Raw genomic sequence first — 18796 nt, 5'->3', positions numbered from 1 at the left:
AACTGATCATGGTTATTAAAATATATTTAAATTGATTGAAATTGTATTGTAATGTATCGTAATTCTTTGGTGTCGAGACAGAGGTCACTCATTGGAGGATGGGTTAAATGTGGAGGTCAAATTCCATGTGTGTCCAGGGTGGTTGTGGTTGCTGCCTCAGGTGAAACCTGTTCGCAAGAGACATTAAGCTGAGGTGAAGTGGCTTCAGCTCAGCTGCCACAGGTTAAGTGGGTTCAGTGGGGGAGCCAAGCTGCCTCGGGTGTAGTGGCTTCTGGGAAGAAGCTAAATTCCTTGATGAATCCAGTTCATAAGAAGCTAAAAACGCTGTAGCTTTTTTTCTGCCTTAAAAGAACAGCTATTAAATCAATGTGACGCCCAATGACTGCAATAGGCAAAATAGCGTCTCTATCATTGCTACTCTGGGCTTGACTTGCTGCTAACTGCACTATGTGGCCTAAATTTGGGGAAGTCGGCACTCCGCAACCTGCACTTGTGTCTTTTACTTTTAGTGGCTGTTCAGTGTCTCTCAGCCTGTCCAGAAATGCATTTAAGCGTCTCGTTCTTGTGGGATGTCTCAGAACATGAATTCCACTTCAAGAAATGCTGCTTGAAAGCACATTAGCTTTTAAAGTCAAAACATTGGGTATTTAAATCTTGGCTCTTCTCTAAAGAAAAAATATCAGATAAATATTTAAAGAGAAGGAGATGTTAGTCCTTTAAATGAAGAGATTGGACTAAATATAAGCTGGAAATGGGTGATTTATAGCTTCCCACCATGAACATACCCATCATTTACCTGAACTTTCCCTCGAGGTGATGACCAGCAGTGCTTTCTCGCACAAAGCATGTGACGTGACGCAACGCAACTGAACTCCCAGCCATGGGTGGCTGTGGCATCGCTAAGGATTGAACTCCCAATCTCCTGATGACCATGAGCTCTTTTACGTAGTAGTTAAAAGCAGCGGGCTTCAAAGCGAACTAGGGCTCTGAACAGCCATTAAATTGAAGCCCAGCCTGACCTAATCAGGCCCGACTGGTGCTGAAACCAGATTTGAAACCAGGACCCGACCCAAACCTGCTACTGAGTGCAGCTATAGAACGTAATGTGAGGAAAAGATGGGGCACAGCAGAGAATATGTGTAATTCTTCAAATAAAACCAGATTGACCTAAAGTAGGCCCAAGACCTGGCCAGTCAGTTGGGTTTGGTCAGGGAGAAGACCTGTAGTGTGAGTGTGCTCCCTGGTAATGTCCACCTGGCAGTTGTGTGAACAGTATGAAGTATGTGGGCAATATGACTCATCGTTATTGTGATAAATGTTGTTATTGTGATAAATAATGGATATTATTAGTAGTTAAAGAACCTGGACCAGCTGCGTGTGCATAATTAGTCCTGACTACTTGGCTGTAGTGCAGCACAGTTTAAATGAAGTCGTTGTTCTGCGACTTTTTTTAACGTTTTTAAAGTTGTAGAGTTTTTAAAGTCTAGAAGGGTTAGTGTATGTTGTCTGTGTTGAAATATCGCAGTACATAGGCCTTTTGAGTATTGTGATACATTTTTGCCATCTCGTCCACCCCTAGTGAGCATCATGCTAATTGGTGAGGTGTAAGCCTTAATTATCTGAGTTTGGGTATTGTGTGAATTGGGATGTTAAAGGGTTGCTACTGTAAAATGGTTCAAACTTAGATCTTTAAAGCTGGACTAGTGGAGATGTAAGTCGGATGTAAGTGGCTCCTGGTAGCTCAGAACAGCATATTTTCCAAATGTTAGCAGCTCTGTCTGCCAGCATACCAATACTCTGTGGAAAAACAGTTTAATCACTTCCATAAAGATGAGAAGACGAAACCGGCTCTTGTTCCAGACTGATAAACCAAAACTTGTCTGATTTCTCAGTTCCTCTTCTTCATGTTCCTTTCGATCAGAGGAACTGTGTGGTTGTTTTCTCTAGACTGGCACGGCGCTGTGGAAACATGTGGCTTCAGTGTCGTAGCGAGTCTGTGTTCCCTTGTGAGGGTAAAAGTTCATTCAGATGACTCCAGTTAGACGAGTGTTTTAATAAGGAATCGGGCCTGTGTATGAGCTGCTGCGTCTGTTCAGGTACACAGACAAGCAGTGTGTTTTTTACGGCGTCTCCTATGGCCTCTTTTCCAGGGCAGGGGCAAGCAGTTCTGAGGACTGAGGGTGAACGTTCCAGTGGCTTGTCCACACAGACATGGTTCAGCGTGGACTGCTGTCAGCCGCTCGGTGGGAGAGTCTGATGGCGTAGGGATCCGCTCACTGGCTCCACGTTTACGTCACCTTCGTGCCGCAAGATCTAGGGCATTTGTGTCTAATAGAGAAAATGGCAGAGACCGTATCTTGGCCTGTGAGGCAGATGTGTGTCCATGGTGGTTGTGGTTGCTGCCTCAGGTGAAACCTCTTTGAAAGAGACATTAAGCTGAGGTGAAGTGGCTTCAGCTCCACTGCCACGGGTTCAGAGGACTCCGATGTAGTGGCTTCTGGGAAGAAACTAAATTCCTTGATGAATCCAGTTCATAAGAAGCTAAAAACAACACTTTGTAGCTTTCTTTTGTTTTTGTTTTTTTGACGTTAAAGGAACAGCTTCCAAATGATTGTGACGCTGCTCTGACTGCAACAGGCAAAATAGCATCTCTATCATTGCTACTCTGGGCTTGACGTGCTGCTAACTGCACTATGTGGTCTCATTGAGCTGGTTTCCAAAAGACTTGGTTAATTCAACATTTTTTGGTACACTACATCTATAAAATGGCCTTCTCGGCGTGGTTTGAGAGGAGGGTGATTTTATGCAGGCAGACTAAACAATGCTATTAGATGAATTGCAGCTTCAGTGAGTTAGCTGCCATTAGCGAGCTATATTAGTCTAGTAGTTGGAGTGCAAGACTATGCAATGAAACTCTCACAGAATTATTACTAGCTGTGCACTTTCTGATGCTGATGGAAAAGAGGCCTATGGTTTGTAGTCTGACTGATATATTGGTTAACTTTGTGTGTGTGTATGTATGTGTGTGTATATATATATATATATATATATATATATATATATATATATATATATATATATATATATATATATATATATATATATATATGTGTGTGTGTGTGTGTGTATGTATGTATGTATGTGTGTATATATAAATATATATATATATATATATTAAATATAATAATAGATACATTTATTTATAATATTTTTTGCTATAATAACGTTTTTTTGCTATATAAGTGTCACAAAGATCAGTACTTTATCAATTGCACATTACTTTCAGTGCGTTCAGTACTTTTTCAAATAAGAGCACCAGGTTAGCGTTGTTTTTTTGTCCGCACTTTTGAAGGTCTAGTATAGATAAAGATGTTGCCGTTTTCTCAAGTATTTAAGTTTTTAATATTTTTGACAGTGTCCTTTGGTGTGATTCATTGGATGCAACGCTTCATATCGCTCTCAATCAACATTCCTGTATCTTGGTAAACTTGGGGGATAGCTGTGGTTAGAGCTGGCCAATATGAATATTTTATCATATTGTGATATTTGTTATTGTTACAATATGCTTTTCTGAGTGTATCGTGAATGTTGATAAATTACAAAGTTGTGTACAAAGAGTACAAAGAGTGTAATCGGTCACAAGTAAAAATCACAGTTCTCAGAGAGTATTTGGACAGCACTTTTTAAAATGAATAAATAAATAGATTATGCTGTTGCTGCATTTTGTCTATGTGAAGAAATATTGTGATAAATCTTGTATGCCATAAAACATTTCTTTAAATATTGGGAATTTTCCCATGTCGCCCAGCTCTACCTGTGGAACTACTGCTGATATAATGGTAATTACTGACTTACTGTTTTGTGCAGTGGGGTGGCATGCTTTGTAAGGGCACCCTTGGTATAAATATGACAGTAAGAAGAGGATGGAACTGGAGGAAAAAATGTTTTGATCCAAAAATATCTCATAAGTAGAGCTGGGCAAGATGACAATCTTTTATCGTGTCGTGATGCACAGTATGCTTTTAGGTTAGTGCTTCAGGAAAACTGATCAGCTGTATGTTTTATTACAGACAGTGTAATTGGACGGGTTTAATTGGATGAAGAGCAGCAGATGATGAATAGAAATCACTGTATTCCGTACAGGAGAGTATCTGAACAGTAGTTTTGAAGAATCTGACGCTATTGATGTATTTAGTCTGTGATTTCTGTATGTAGTCTGTGATGTCTTTAAATCTCCTGATACAGGATTTATACCGTATCGCCCAGCTCTACTCACAACTTGTGAAAAATGCCTGAAACAGTGTCTCAGACATAAGGTTGTGTAACATTTTGGTGTTGTCATTTTTAGGTACAGTAAACTTTTTGGATGGTTCTTTACTGAATACAGCACTTCCTAATCAGACGTGTTAAACTACATGTTGTGTTACTGTGTAAACCCAGTGCTGTTACCTCATTACTGCGAGTGAAAATGACGAAAGGCTGCGGTCACTTTGATTAATTCTACCCATTGTTAAATGCGTCTGGAGCGGCTGGAGTATTTGCTGTTAGCCCCTCTAGTGTGGAGGATCACCCACTCCAGTCCAGACTAATTGCTCACTGCATCTCTGAACTGCAGAACAAACGGCAGCCACAAACGCCTGCATTGTTATCCACACTGCGGTCCTTTCCTGTCACGGGAGGAGCTGAAAGGCGGGGTTCTCCCACCCTCTAATTCTGCACCCAACCTGCTCTTTACACCCTCTGTTCTCAGTATCTCACTACAGCCTGTAGAAGAGGGCATGCCTTCTAGTAATTAGCTTCCTAAATAGACCCCTGATGCTTCTCATCATGGACCACAATCCTAAAATATCAGCCCTCCATCTGGTGCCACTGTTTTCAGGAATTGCAGTTAAACCTCGCTACTTCTCGCAGGGGTAACCAAAACAGGCGGTGATGGTTCTCAGCTAGACACAGTTTTGTCCATGTTAATAGATTACGGTGTGTTGTTCAGTGTCCGAAGTGACAGCAGCAAGTCTGCTCCAGATTAGTTAAAGCAATTTACACAATTTTCTCCTAACCCCAAATATAACCGGTCAGTGCTGGCTTGAGCTGTGCTTTAGGTTACACGCAAACAAACATTTGCACATGACTTGTTTTCCTAGTTAAATAAGTCATGTTTGGTGTCTGAAGTTTACTACTTTGGTTTGGGACTGAGCGATGAGGCGAATGTAGCTTCCAACAAAAGCCAGTTATCATTTTCTACATTATTATTACGCTTCAGAAAGTTTGCTGGAGATTTCGAATTGGTGAATTGGTAAGGTGGTGTTTGGGTGACCGAGATTTGAAGCCCATGCGTGAAATTTAACTGCAGAGCTGCAGAAGTGTATAGGTGGGCTTGTATCTGCATTTCATAAATCATCAATTTTCATTTTGCTGCGCTGCGTTTATTCTCTGTAATGCTAATCCATGAGAACTAACCCCCGTTTTCTTCATTCCATATGGCATTGAATGTCAAAATCAGCAGATATATGCAGTAAAAGACCAAAATGACACACTTTTGGTTTATATATATATATATATATATATATATATATATATATATATATATATATATATATATATATATATATATATATATATAAAAAATAATAAAAGATGCCAACGCCGCACTCAGTAATCATGGTCTTGACCAAACATCTGGATTCAAAGCCATACTAAAGATCGGGATATAACTAGCTTAATAGTTTACCAGCCTCTCTTAACCGACCAGGTTTCTGCCCCTCTCTTAAGTTAATGTTCTGGACTATGGTAACCAACACTAACCGACACCGCTTACCTGACTAGCTAAGTTATGTGGCTAGTTATGTAACCTATGGCTAGGTCTATGTAAAACGCTGGGGTTTAAAGTATAACGACTCAAGACTGTTCTGAAGCGGTTCTGGAGTTGATCTGCGTTCCAGCTCTGTTTTGGTTCTGCAGAATTTCGTTTTAAAGGAGGAGGCAAGTGTTTTAAGGTTCGTGATATGTCAGTTCCTCTCGTGTAACTCTCGTTATTCGCCTGTGCCAAGATAAATACAGATTTCCATACCAAGGCACCATGGCAAAGTAGCAGCAGCCATCTTGGAAGTCTGAATTCTGCCCACACTCGTATCTAACATGGCATGCAGTTTGCTTGATGGGAATTGGTGCACATAAGCGCCCGTTCCTGGTGGTCTACGCTAGCCCCGTAGCTCCATTACAAAACGAATGGCGCGATCCTCAGATATTAAACCTGTCTTGAGTGATAAAACTGGATTTGAGGTAATTGGGGAACTGAGGGTTGTTTTTGCTGAACTATCGCTTTAAGGGTTTAGTTGGGCAGTTACTCAGCACTCATCTCTTTTCTAAAGCTCTAAAGTCCTCAGAGGAGGGAAATACATTTCCAAATGGAACAGCTCATCCTTTAAGCTCCTTCTGATGCAAGTCCATTAGAATGTCAAGTGAAGTCAGAGAAGAAACAGCAGATGGATGTACGAACAACAGCAAAGCTTCTTCTTGCTGTCTCTTTACCTCATAGAGAAAGACCCTGGGGGCCCTTTGAACTCAAAAGAGAGGGAGAGAGCGAGCGAGAGAGAGGCACATATAACAGCTGCTCCCCAGCCCAGCCCTCTGCAGCTCTCTACAGCTGCCCCGCTCCACTCCTGCACTTGCCTCTCTATGGCAGGAATGGAGGTAATTAAAAATACAGTGTGTGTGTCTCCGTCTCAGTGTTTATCTCCGTGTCGGGGAGATGTCGAGACGTTCGGCAGCACTGCATGAAATATGCATTCAGTGTGAATAAGAGCAGTTGCGGTCAGGCTTTGCTGCACTGCTCAGCCAGGGTTAAACCCTGTCTCTCCCACAGCTGCTTAAACACCGGCTGATGGTCAGGTAGCGTCCAGTCTGATCTTCACGGGAGCTCCAGTGCCAGAGCTGGAAGCCACGGCCTGTTGTACTTTAACAGCCTCTCTGTCCAGGATCCGAGTGGTCCAGTGGACTTAGGCACTGCCGCTCTGATCCGAGGAGCGCTGGTTTGAATCCCTGGTCATCATGCTGCTTGCCTTCAGCAGCCGGAGTCTGAGAGAGCACAGTCGGCTTTGCTCTCTAAGGGGTGGCTTGATGGCACTTCCTCCTCACATCACTCCCTGCCGCCTGTTAGCCTTTGCTTTGGAGCTGGGGAGCCAGGGAGCCGGGTTTCCTCCAAGCACGCACGGTTACCTAGTAATGCTGCATTAGGGACAGCTTGAATAGAGGAGGAGACTGGCTTCACACATTGGTGAAGATGTGCAGGTCTTCACCCTCCAAGTGTTGGGGTCATTGCTAGTGATGGGAGGAGTTCACATAAACTGGGATTGGGGGGAAATGGGGGGGGGGTTATTATTTTACAAAAAAATGTTAAAAACTGCACAAGACTTACGGTTTTAATAAAGGATTAAAAGAACAGTCATCAAAGTTTTATGTTTTAGCAGGGCTGAATATCTGGCATGCTTGCTAAAAGAAAATCTATGTGACTGCATGTGCTGGTGGCTTGCTGTTGAAGGAATGTGAGGCTGAGTGGTTGGTATGTGAGGCTAGTTGTTTCAGAAAAGGTCTGAAGTATGGAAGTATATTGGAGGTAAAGGTGCATCCTAACAAACCTCTTGCATACACCTTGCATTTATCTTTCAACAACATAGAACACAGCAGATCGCTCTGAACGGGTAAGTTGCTACAGGTGGCCGTTCTCCAGTTATCCAGGCAGCTTTAATGCAGGCAGTAGGTGTGTTCTGTATGGATCTGCTAGGCTCATCAGAAAACAAGAAAGAATGACCACACATCTGCCTTGTGATTGATATAGGCCAGGCCAATCTTTCATTTTGGAGTTATTAGCTGTTGGTTTTGTTATCTTAAATGAAAGTCAACAAAATCAAATGTTCATATTAAATGGCTAAATTTTTGCCTATTCCATTACGTTTTTGTGCACATTTTTTAAAATATGGGCAAAACAAATGGGCACACAAACGTCATGGAATAGGCAAAATCAGGACTGTACCCGACTCAGATTTGGTCAACATTTCATCAGGGTTGAATTAAGCATTACTTTACTAACTTTGTAAAACAGTCTATAACAAATAAACTGAATAAATAAATAATAATAAATAAACTGAATTGCTGTTTGTTTCACTAAAATTGTGCCAAAAACCAAAAAAACAAAAGTGTGCTGGACCGTGAAACAGTGTTGTCTGGGCTCAGGACTTTTATTCTAAAATGTAAAGACTGACACCAAAAAGGATTGTGTGTGTGGATTTTGGCGGTTTTCCAAGCTAGATTTCTTGCTGATAGTTGCTGGCAGGTCAAGGGCACCATGCTGGTTAGATAGGGTAAGTCAGGCTGTTTGCTGTGATTGCTGTGTTACTGAGTTATGAGTTATGAAGCATAGAATCACCGGCATTGCTGGAATTGGGTCCATTGAATTGATTGTTCCTGTGAATCAGCCTACTTATCCGATACTCAATCCAGGTAATGTTGTTTGCATCAGGACCAATATCTAATCCTAGTATCTGATCTGTGGCTCCCTAGCATGAGTCCTAGCTTCATTCCTCAGTGTAGTATGTTTTTCTCTCAGTAGTTTGTGCGTTTGGAGAAGCTGGACTTGCTTCTTGTGGTTATGATTCCATTTTTATCTCCCTCTCTCTCTCTCTCACGCGCTAACCCCCTCGCTCGTTCAGAGAGCAGCGGCCTGCTCCCAGCACAGTCCGTACCAGGTGGTGTTCCGCTCTCCCCCTGACCCTGCGCTCGTCACCTTTCACATGGCTGCCAGTTCACAGCTTGGGCCTGCTGCTCCTCGTCTTCCTGCTGCGGAAAGGCTTTTACACCATCTCAGCTAAACTCATATCCTCTTTGTGCCCACTGTGCTGCGAGCTGATTCCAAAAGTGACCTAAAGTGCTGTTTGAGTTTGTGAGCTAAATGGCCAGAAAGACACCCGTGCAGAACCAAAGAAGAAACCGACTGCGTTGGGGTTGACGGGCATGTGTTGTTAACAGTTATTACTAGGGCTGGGTGATAAAGTAAAAACGGTATATCACGATGTATATGAAGATGTTTTTGCAATACACAATATTATCACAATAATTTGACATGGACAAAATGCAGCAGTAGTGGCAGATTTTAAAAACTGCTGAAAAAACGGTCCGAACACTCTCCTGTACTTGCAGTGCAGGGATTTTTATGCTATATGGGCTGCACTGAAGCGAGCCGTTGATTAGTGTAATTTTAAGCGCTGGCGGTATCCATGAAATACTCATAAAAGCATGTAGTGTCACAGTAATGAAATTGATCACAATATGATCAAATGGTCATGTTGCCCGGCCCTAGTTATTACTTTTATTAATTTAAATGTTGAATTACAGGCTTATTTTAGTATCAAAAACTGTTTGCAAACATCATTTTACAAATAAAACCTTTTAATTATTTTTAATGTAATGATCTATATTCCATAACTGTTGGCAGATAGATGCCTTTTTTCCACAGGTGCTCAAAGTTTGAGTGTATGACTAACTGGGCTCGTCTAGGGCTAAGCAATTAATCAGACCTTAATCAAAACAGACTTTCAGAACCTTTCCTCCATGTAATTTTGCGCAAGTTTGGTTATTTAAATAATTTTTATATACTTTTTTTCTGATTGCACATAGAAACATACTACTGTGTTTGTAGTCATGTGCCTCGCACACAGTAGTATATGTGTGAGCCTTGTCCAATGTACGATGTGAAAGCAACATGGAGGAAAACAAAGCAACTCATGCAGCTTTATACACAGTCATAATACAATATTATGAGCACCTACCTAATATTGGGGAAAAAACGCCCTTGGCTCAGATGGCCCTAGCCAGACGCCGTGGCATGGGCTGCATTAGGTGATGGAAGGTGTTCATCATAGAGGTTAACTTCTCCACAGTGACTCATCGAGTGCTCTGTTCCACTCGCCAGCTCTGTCGTTCCCCTCTGCTATCAGTGGCCCGTGGGTCACCACTGTTATGCCTTTGGAAGGCACGCAGTGTACGGGAAGTCCGTTCTCAGTACACTTTCACTAGAGTGGCTCCTAGGGTTGCAGTATTCTGGGAATTTTCAAAGTTGGGAAATTTACCATGGGATTTAACGGGTAATTATGGGAACTAATGGGAATAAATGGGAATATTCAAAGCTAAAGATGAGAAGCTAGCATGTAATCAGTAAAAAAAAATGAACTGAATAATCTTACTAACACTCAACTCTCCTGAAAGCATACATTTGGACCAAAGGACTACCTAGTCAGGTAATATTTTTAACGAAGTTCATATTTTTATTCACAGTAATAGTATTGAAACATTTAAACAACTATTAATTCAATAGCCCTTCAGTGTGTAATGTGCCATGTGTCTGGGATTGAGGAGCAGCTTTGATATTCAACTGTTTTGGTATCTAATTATTTTAGCCAAGCTAATTATTTTATGCTTCAGTATATTTCTTACCAACTACATGTACATTTCTCACCTTTAGCTTTGAATGTTCCCATTTTATTCCCATTAATTCCCATGGTAAATTTATTTGTATTATGCCTTCATGTCTGCTGTTGACAAAAAGATACATTGATGATACTGTATGATATAGTTCCTTTAAATTATCCAATATTTACTATTAAATACAAAAAAATTTCCATGGGAAGTTTACATTTTGGAGTATTTCCAAAGTTCCTGAGTTAACGTTCCCATGGAAAGATACCAGTAATTTGCTGGAAAATGATCAGGAATTTTCCACCCCTTTGCCACCCTAGTGGCTCTAGAACATCCCACAAAGCTAGCAGTTTCCGAGATGCTACTGCTCTTCGCCCACGGACGCAGTCTTATCAAAATATTATGACGACCCCTGGTTTGGAATTAACCCTGGTCAGGATGTGTCGGATGCCATGTGACCGGGTTTGCTGCACATATAAATACTTCAGTAAGTTGTAGTGGAGTGCAAACCATTGTCAATGGCAAACGCAATTTAGCGGTCCTAATGTCCTTAACGTCCTAAATAGCATGATCAAAAGGTACAAGGTGAGGGTGGTAGCGTCTCGGAAATCTCTAGCTTTGTGGGATGTTAGACGTGCCGCAGTGAAGAATGAATTTTTGCCCATTATTTTTTTTTTTGAGTTGTAATCTTGAAACATACTGTGCTTAAAATTCATATGTATTCAAACATTTGACAGACAAACAAGGGCAAGCACCTTTGACAGTTTTTCATAACCTAGCCCATGTCACTTAGCAGAGACCACATGAACTGCTTGTGTCTAATGAGCACATGCACTATAATGATGTGTTTTCATTTCTGACATGTTCGAAATGCATGCCCTGTTGTGACTGTCATTTCGTGTCTGGGACACCATGTCAGAATGTCTGTCTGGCTAAGTCTGATGTTTGCTCACTTCTAGATAACCCTCCATCTTTATGTAGGTCATCTAGGTCAACCAATACAGTTTTCACATTCACTCTAAAGAGCAGAAACCACCTGATCTGATAAGTTGACTGTGCGTCTTTTCTCTCCAATTTACAAACAGCCACAGTGTCGTGGATCCATAGAACAGATTTGGCCATGTGTGTATGTGCTTCGTGTTGTTGGGGGTGGCCAACATGGCATGGATATTATTATAGTGGCCACCCCAGTAGTGGTAGCTTGTGTGCATGGGATTTCGGTTTCCTTTCTCAGGCTTTTTATAAAAGCTAGTTTGCCTTTTACACTGATCAGCCATAACATTAGTACTATCTGCCTACACAACAGATCTGAGCACTCAAGGCCTGGACTTCACCAGACCTCTGAAGGCATCCTGTGGTAGTCCTAAGTCGTGAGGTGGGACCTCCATGGAGCACATTTTTGAGCCTTAGTCCATGGTTAACAGCTTGTCCTTTCTTGGACCTCTTTTGGAAGGTACTGATCACTGCATACCAGGAAAAGACCCCATAAGACCTCTCTGATGTTTGGGAGATGTTCTGACCCAGTCGTCTATCCATCACAGTTCGGCTCTTGTCAAAGTGGCTCAGATTCTTATGCTGGCCCATTTGTCCTGCATATAACTCCCCACCTTCAAGAACTGACCTGTCGGAGGTACTAATGTTATGGCTGATTGGTGTATCGTGAAACACAGACATTCACAAATGTGAATTGTTGTTTCAGTAGCCACTTCTCCAGCTTTCCAACCATGTAACATGAGGAATAAGGGATTGCTTAATGCAGTACATTAATTAACTCCAAGTTTCTGAAGGAAGCTGCTTTTCATTGCTCTCCTCTGAAGAGATCATGATTACTGGAGACTTAAGTGCCCCCCAGATTGAACACCTTGGATGTCAAGGGCTGTAGAAGCTTCATTAACTAACTCCTGTGTGCTGGGAGTTTGAACTGAAGGGCTTTTGAGGAGAAATTCGAAGACCCCTGCTCTGGCGTAATTAATCTAATGATGCAGCCTTGCCAACCAGCTGTTTCAAAGCTAAGATCTAGTCAACAATCCAGTGCTCTGATTCTGAAAGTGAGCTGAACGCTACTCTAATTTGTGTTCTTCCTATAGGCAAATAAAAGCTCATCTATTGTGGATATACAGAGGTGTGCGTATATATAGGGCAGCGTTCATAAGCCGGCCATAATAGTTCATAATACCAGCCGACATAAACCTATATATGCAAACCTTTATATGCATTGAGGCTTATTCCAGTTTTTAACATCATTTATGTCCAGGAAGTCTTATGAGGGCTGACGCATATTGAAAGAAAGCCTTTGTAAATGTTTATGTAGGTCTTTGCCTGTGAAAGGCTTATGTAGGTGCCATGTTTGTTTGTTTGTTTGTTTGTTTTTTAGGCACATTGTGAGGTTTCCTCTTCAGAACGTGCTGAATGGGGCCATGTTTAAAATATTTAGTTACTTGTTTATGTAACTTTTTAAAAGGGTTTAAAACTGTTGGTTGGTTGAATTTTACAATGCAAATGAAGCCAAACAGTTGGCCTATTCTTCTGTGTTCAGACTACGAAACATTGGGTGTTCAGACGATGACTGGTGTTTCTTTTTGCTGTAATATTGAACATTGTGACTCTATACTTGCCATTACTGCTTTAGTTAACCATTCCTTGACTTTGACCCCAGTTCATATTCCGTTTACACTACGGCTGGGTGATATGGTAAAAATACTATATCACGATACATGTTATTTATTACAGTACATGTAATCACAGACTAAAAACACCAGTAGCGACATTCTTATTAACTGTTCAGATGCTCTCCTGTGCTGAGTACAGTAATTTATATTCCACATCTGCTGAACTTCTGATTATCATCTAATTGACCAGTCTAATTACACTGTTGGTGTTTAATAAACACTGATCAACTGCAGGTTTAAATACTAACAGTATCCTAGATATGCTTAGAAGAGCATATTATCATGATAAATTCACGATACGATAAAATCTCATCATATCGCCCAGCTCTAGTTTACACTGTAAAGTGACTGTGACTAGAATTGAATGTGAGTGTGAGGTACGTGTGGATGAAAGTCATGTTTTACAGTACTTAGACATTTTCCTGATGAACAATATTTATTGATGCTAGGCTAAATTTCCTAACAAACACTGAACCTAATCCATTACCAGTCGCATCATGGTGAATACATGTTAAAATTGTAATTTATTTACTTCAAAAAGCTGCATAAACAAATTATCAAAGATTGTGTAAAAACAGAGGACTAAGGCGCTGGTGGCAGTTCGAAGAAGAGGTGTGTTGTGTGTTGGTCCCCCCCCCCCCATCACTAGTGTCGGGGGCAATCTAAATTGGGGAGAAAACCTGGTAAAAAAAAAACAAACAAAGTATTAATAAAAGTGTGGTTGTCCCGATCCAGTTATTTCATCCCCTGAGGGAGTAGATTAGTAGTGACATTTCTTTCAATCCAGTCTTAAAGACCTTCCTGACCATTCAAAAAAAAAAAAAAACTGTGTGGTGATACACACACTGCACTCTGCACTGCTATCTGTTGTTGGTCTACTGGTATACAATAGTTTATAGTGGGTGAATGTGCTGTGGTTAGGGTTTCTATAGCTCATGTGTATTTATTAGCATTAGCCTCCACTCTGTTCTGATGGGCTCTTCAGTGCTGGTTAAAAAACCGGAGAGGTTTGTATATTATGGTCTGGTTTCATGTTCCACTGTAAAATAGCTCCACACTTCAGACTCTACACTTTTTTTATTTACCTTCGGAGAACGTCCGCACTGCTGCCGGCTGGGCAATAATGTCTGTTAATGGTGCCTTGAGGACACCAGATGGTGCTCTGACCACCATGGTTAGAACAGCATCTCGGAACTGGATTGTGATTAAAATAGCCGATAAATATGCCCGACTCTGTCCTGATCTTGAGCGACTGGATCAGATCGGGACATCCCTAGTAAAAAGGCTTCAATTACACCACGCCAAGTTTAAATAACATTTAGGCTAAAACTGGAGCAGTTTCTCAGAATGGATGCCTCACCATTGGTTTTGTCATACAGGACTCTTAACCTCATTCAGTTTTGTTGCTTAACGTTAAATCTGTTGCTTATCGTTCATCTTGTATTGTGATTAGATTGCTGCTACTTTTTAAATTTCTCTGCTTTTCCTCTTTTCCTTTGTCTACCCTTCCTACCCTAGATTTATTATTATTATTATTATTATTATTATTTTATTTATTCAGTAATTGCTCATTGGGTGTAACTGGGACCTGGACTTCTCAATTTCGTTCCACCCCATGTACCTCATGTAATGTGAATGACAATAATGCCTCCCTGAATCCTTAAAAGTACCATAAGAGTATCAAAGGTAAACAGCATTCGAACGCGTTTCTGGTCACTCATGATTATTTTATGAGCCCAAAGCGGTCACTTCCAGCCGCTCCTGTAGCTAAATTTCACTGTCAGTGAGACTAAGTGTTTATATTGTGTGAGCTGAGACAGCTCATGCTCGTCGCGTTTGTGTGTGCTCTGGACGCTCTGTGTGGTATGAGTAATGGGGTCCATGAGGCTGCATGGCTCTCTCCCATGCCGTCCAGCAGGGGAGCAGGTGCATCCGCCATGTCACAAGCTGCTCCATTAGAGAGAAATTCATCTGCTCGTCGCGAGCCGATAAGTCTCTTTTGGATTTTGCGAAAGCATACATGGATCAAATCGGTGAGCCATGCTGAATATCAGGACATAATTCCTTTTTCTTCCCCCCGCCTAAATTTAAGTTAAATCCAAGCGGGTCGCCGCAGCTTAAAAAGCAAACATGCTCAAGCTTCTTGAAAAAGCAGTTTGTCTGTCTGAACTCCAGGCTGTGGCGTTGGTGTTCATCCATATTTGGACAAACTGTAATGCCAGGATAAGTGTGCAAAGATAGTCTAGACAGGTGGCATCAGTAGTGCTGGGAAAAAATAATGACGCTCAGAAGAGGAAGAAAATGTAGGCGATGGGTGATGCAAATGCAAGGCAACCAAAAATATGCTTGTGCATGAGGTCTAATAAGTAGCCTGTGCTCTTTTAATTTACAGCAGCAATGACTTTTAATGACTTGTCTAACAGCCGTTACATTGTGTCTTTCTCTTTCTTTTTTTCTAGATTGGCTGCTGGATTGAAGGCATGCTAGATGGCCCTTAGTCCTTCATTTCGCATTTGACCAGAGGGCAGACCATAGCCGCTCCTTCTGGGATCATATTGAGCAGAAGAACGGCTCTGACAAACATAATGACATTCGAGAAAATGCACATGAGCTATGTCCTCAGCTGGGATTTCGGCAAGGGCCACTCTGTTCTTGCCACTGTCAAAGGCCCCCTTTATGCTCTTGGATAGTCCCAGAGTAGACTTACGCAACACAGAGCTAAACCGCATTATGTTTGGACCATATGCTCTTGAAAATGAAGTTTCCTTTTATTTGACACCAAAGTGAAGGTCTTGTCTTTTTTTTTTTTCTTCTTTTCTTTTAATAAAGATTCAATGTGCAAACGTTGCATAAAGCTAGAAATGATCCGTTTTCTGTTGACCTGTGCATCCGCAGTGCAGGCGAGGTTGCATTATGGCTGCTGAATCTCTCCGGAAACTCAATTTACCCATTCGGTGTGGTGGAGAGTGACCTTTGGACGATGCAGCGAAACGGAGGCGTCGTGGGGAATGGCAGCCAGTCGTGGGTGCTTCGACGGGTTCGGCTGACCTGGCTCAGCTTCATGCTCTTCTTCATCTTGGTCTTCTTCCCCCTCATTGCTCACTACTACCTCACCACAATTGATGAGGTGGGGCCAGACAAACGAATCTTTGGCCCACGGCCTGGTGGAGAACTGTGCGAAGCAAAGCATGTACAAGACCTCTGTCGGATACGGGAATCTGTGAGCGAAGAGCTGCTCCAGCTGGAAGCCAAGCGGCAGGAACTCAATGGGGAGATAGCCCGTCTTAACCTGCGCATCGAGGCCTGTAAACGTAGTATTGACAGTGCCAAACAGGACTTGCTGCAACTCAAAAATGTCATCAGCCAGACCGAGCACTCTTATAAGGAACTCATGGCCCAAAACCAGCCAAAACTGTCATTGCCAGTTAGATTATTACCAGACAAAGATGATCCAGGACTCCCTCCACCAAGGTTCGTACAGTCCTGCCGCTTGCACACTTGTTTCGATTACGCCCGGTGTCCACTTACGTCCGGGTTCCCCGTCTATGTATACGATACGGGGTCATATCCTTGGGGTGAGAATATCGACCCATTGGTCAAACAAGCCTTCGCATCAGCTGTTAAGAGCAGTGTCTATGTTACAGATAATCCAAGTATTGCATGTCTCTATGTGGTGCTTGTAGGAGAGATACAAGACTCCTCACCCTCTCCCCCTCCTTCTCCATCAGACCTAGAAAAGCAGCTAAAGGCTTTGCCATACTGGAGGTCGGATGGCCATAATCACCTCCTTATCCACCTGTCAAGAAAGTCCTTAACTCAGAACTTCTTGTACAATGTAAGCACAGGCAGAGCAGCCGTAGCACAGTCCACCTTCCTGGAGCGACAGTACCGAGAAGGTTTTGACCTGGTGGTGTCTCCCTTGGTCCACGCTCTCTCTGAGCCCAACTTTCTGGAGGTGCCTCCTCAAGTCCCAGTGAAGAGGAAGTACCTCTTCACCTTTCAGGGAGAAAAAGTGGAGTCCCTGAGAAGCAGTTTGTTGGAGGCGCCTCCGCAGTCCTTCGAGGAAGAAATGGAGGGAGACCCACCGGCTGATTATGACGATCGCATTATCGGCACCCTCAAAGCTGTGCAAGACAGTCACCTAGACCAGGTGCTCGTGGAGTTCACCTGCAAAAACCGACCAAAGCCCAGCCTGCCAACTGAGTGGGCTTTGTGTGGGGAAAAGGAAGACCGTTTAGAGGTACTTAAAGCATCCACGTTTGCCTTGGTGATTTCTCCAGGTGACGGGCAAGTTGTGGCATCAGCAGGGTGCAACATGCGCCTGTTTGAAGCCTTAGAAGTTGGGGCAATCCCTGTGGTGCTTGGCGACCACTCAAAGTTGCCATATCACCAGCTCATACGGTGGAGCGAGGCAGCTATTATGGTACCCAAACCTCGGATAACGGAGTTGCACTTTCTTCTAAGGAGCCTCTCTGACAATGACTTGCTGGCCATGCGACGGCAGGGTCGATTCCTTTGGGAAACATACTTTTCCACTTCAGAGAGTATCTTTAACACCATTCTAGCTAGCGTCCGAACTAGCATTCAAATACCAGCAGCGCCCATAAAGGAGGAACCTGCCCAGGAGATTCCCCACAAAGCTGGGAAGATGGCAGGAACAGATGCAAATATGGCCGACAACGGTGACCTGGATCTTGGTCCAGTAGAGACGGAGCCCCCTTATGCTTCACCCAGGTACCTGCGGAATTTCACGTACACTGTATCGGACGTCTACCGAACCTGGAACAGGGCTCCTGGACCTTTCCATTTGTTCCCCCACACTCCTTTGGACCCCGTTCTTCCCTCCGAGGCAAAGTTCCTTGGCTCAGGAACCGGATTCCGCCCCATTGGAGGAGGATCTGGAGGCTCTGGAAAGGAGTTTCAGGCGGCACTTGGAGGAAACGTTCCACGGGAACAGTTCACGGTGGTCATGCTGACATACGAGCGAGAGGAGGTGCTCATGAACTCACTGGAGAGACTGAATGGCCTTCCATATCTCAACAAGGTGGTGGTTGTCTGGAATTCCCCCAAACCACCCTCAGATGACCTCCTCTGGCCAGACATTGGGTTGCCCATTGTGGTGAGTTCTTTGTTTTTGTTTTATTTAAAACCAGTGAAATTATTGCATATCCTGTCATTATTCTAAAGGTGTGGGAATGGGTGACATACTGACCTTCTGTAGCATATTTTATCTCTCTTCTCTCTCCCCACTTGAAGCAAAATGTTCAGCGGTGTAAGCCAAGCCAAATTGCGCAAGCAAAATTACTCTTGCTGCTTTTACAGGAACTAGATAAGCAGTAAGAGCTTGGAAAGGTTGTGCTTTGAAACGGAAACCTAAATGGAATTCTGAACCCTGCTAAAATCCTTGCTGTCTGACTGCAATGAATCTTTTAAACTGTTTTGGCATTTTATTTGCTCCTGCCCTTTGTTTGCTTAAGTAGCTGTGAACATGGATGGCAAACAGAGAAAGCGTTTAACCTTAGATGATATTCTCCTGGAGTAGTGGTGGAATTCAGAGTATTCAATATTAAATGTGTTGCTTAAAGGATCCATATTCTATATTAAGGGTCCACTTCTGACATCCACATTTGTATGGCTTTGTGTAAGGATGTGCAAAGGGG

General features: G+C 42.6%; 1 protein-coding gene across 2 annotated transcripts in view; it reads left to right on the top strand.

Annotated features, from left to right (window-relative positions):
- extl3 (exostosin-like glycosyltransferase 3) overlaps positions 1-18796 on the top strand; it is a 35132-nt gene that overhangs the window by 3632 nt on the left and 12704 nt on the right. The window contains exons 2-3 of one of the 2 annotated variants that reach the window (XM_072687123.1): positions 15596-15925; positions 16032-18255. In XM_072687123.1, coding sequence (XP_072543224.1) covers positions 16117-18255 — 2139 coding nt within the window. In that variant the 5' untranslated portion in view covers positions 15596-15925; positions 16032-16116. Of the gene's footprint in view, positions 1-15595; positions 18256-18796 lie in introns of both variants that reach the window. The other variant, XM_072687114.1, reaches the window with a different exon arrangement.

Source organism: Salminus brasiliensis, chromosome 1 (assembly GCF_030463535.1).
Source record: "Salminus brasiliensis chromosome 1, fSalBra1.hap2, whole genome shotgun sequence".
NCBI lineage: Eukaryota > Metazoa > Chordata > Actinopteri > Characiformes > Bryconidae > Salminus > Salminus brasiliensis.
Note: the sequence above shows the minus strand (reverse complement) of the source record. Positions and strands in the feature narration are given on the sequence as shown.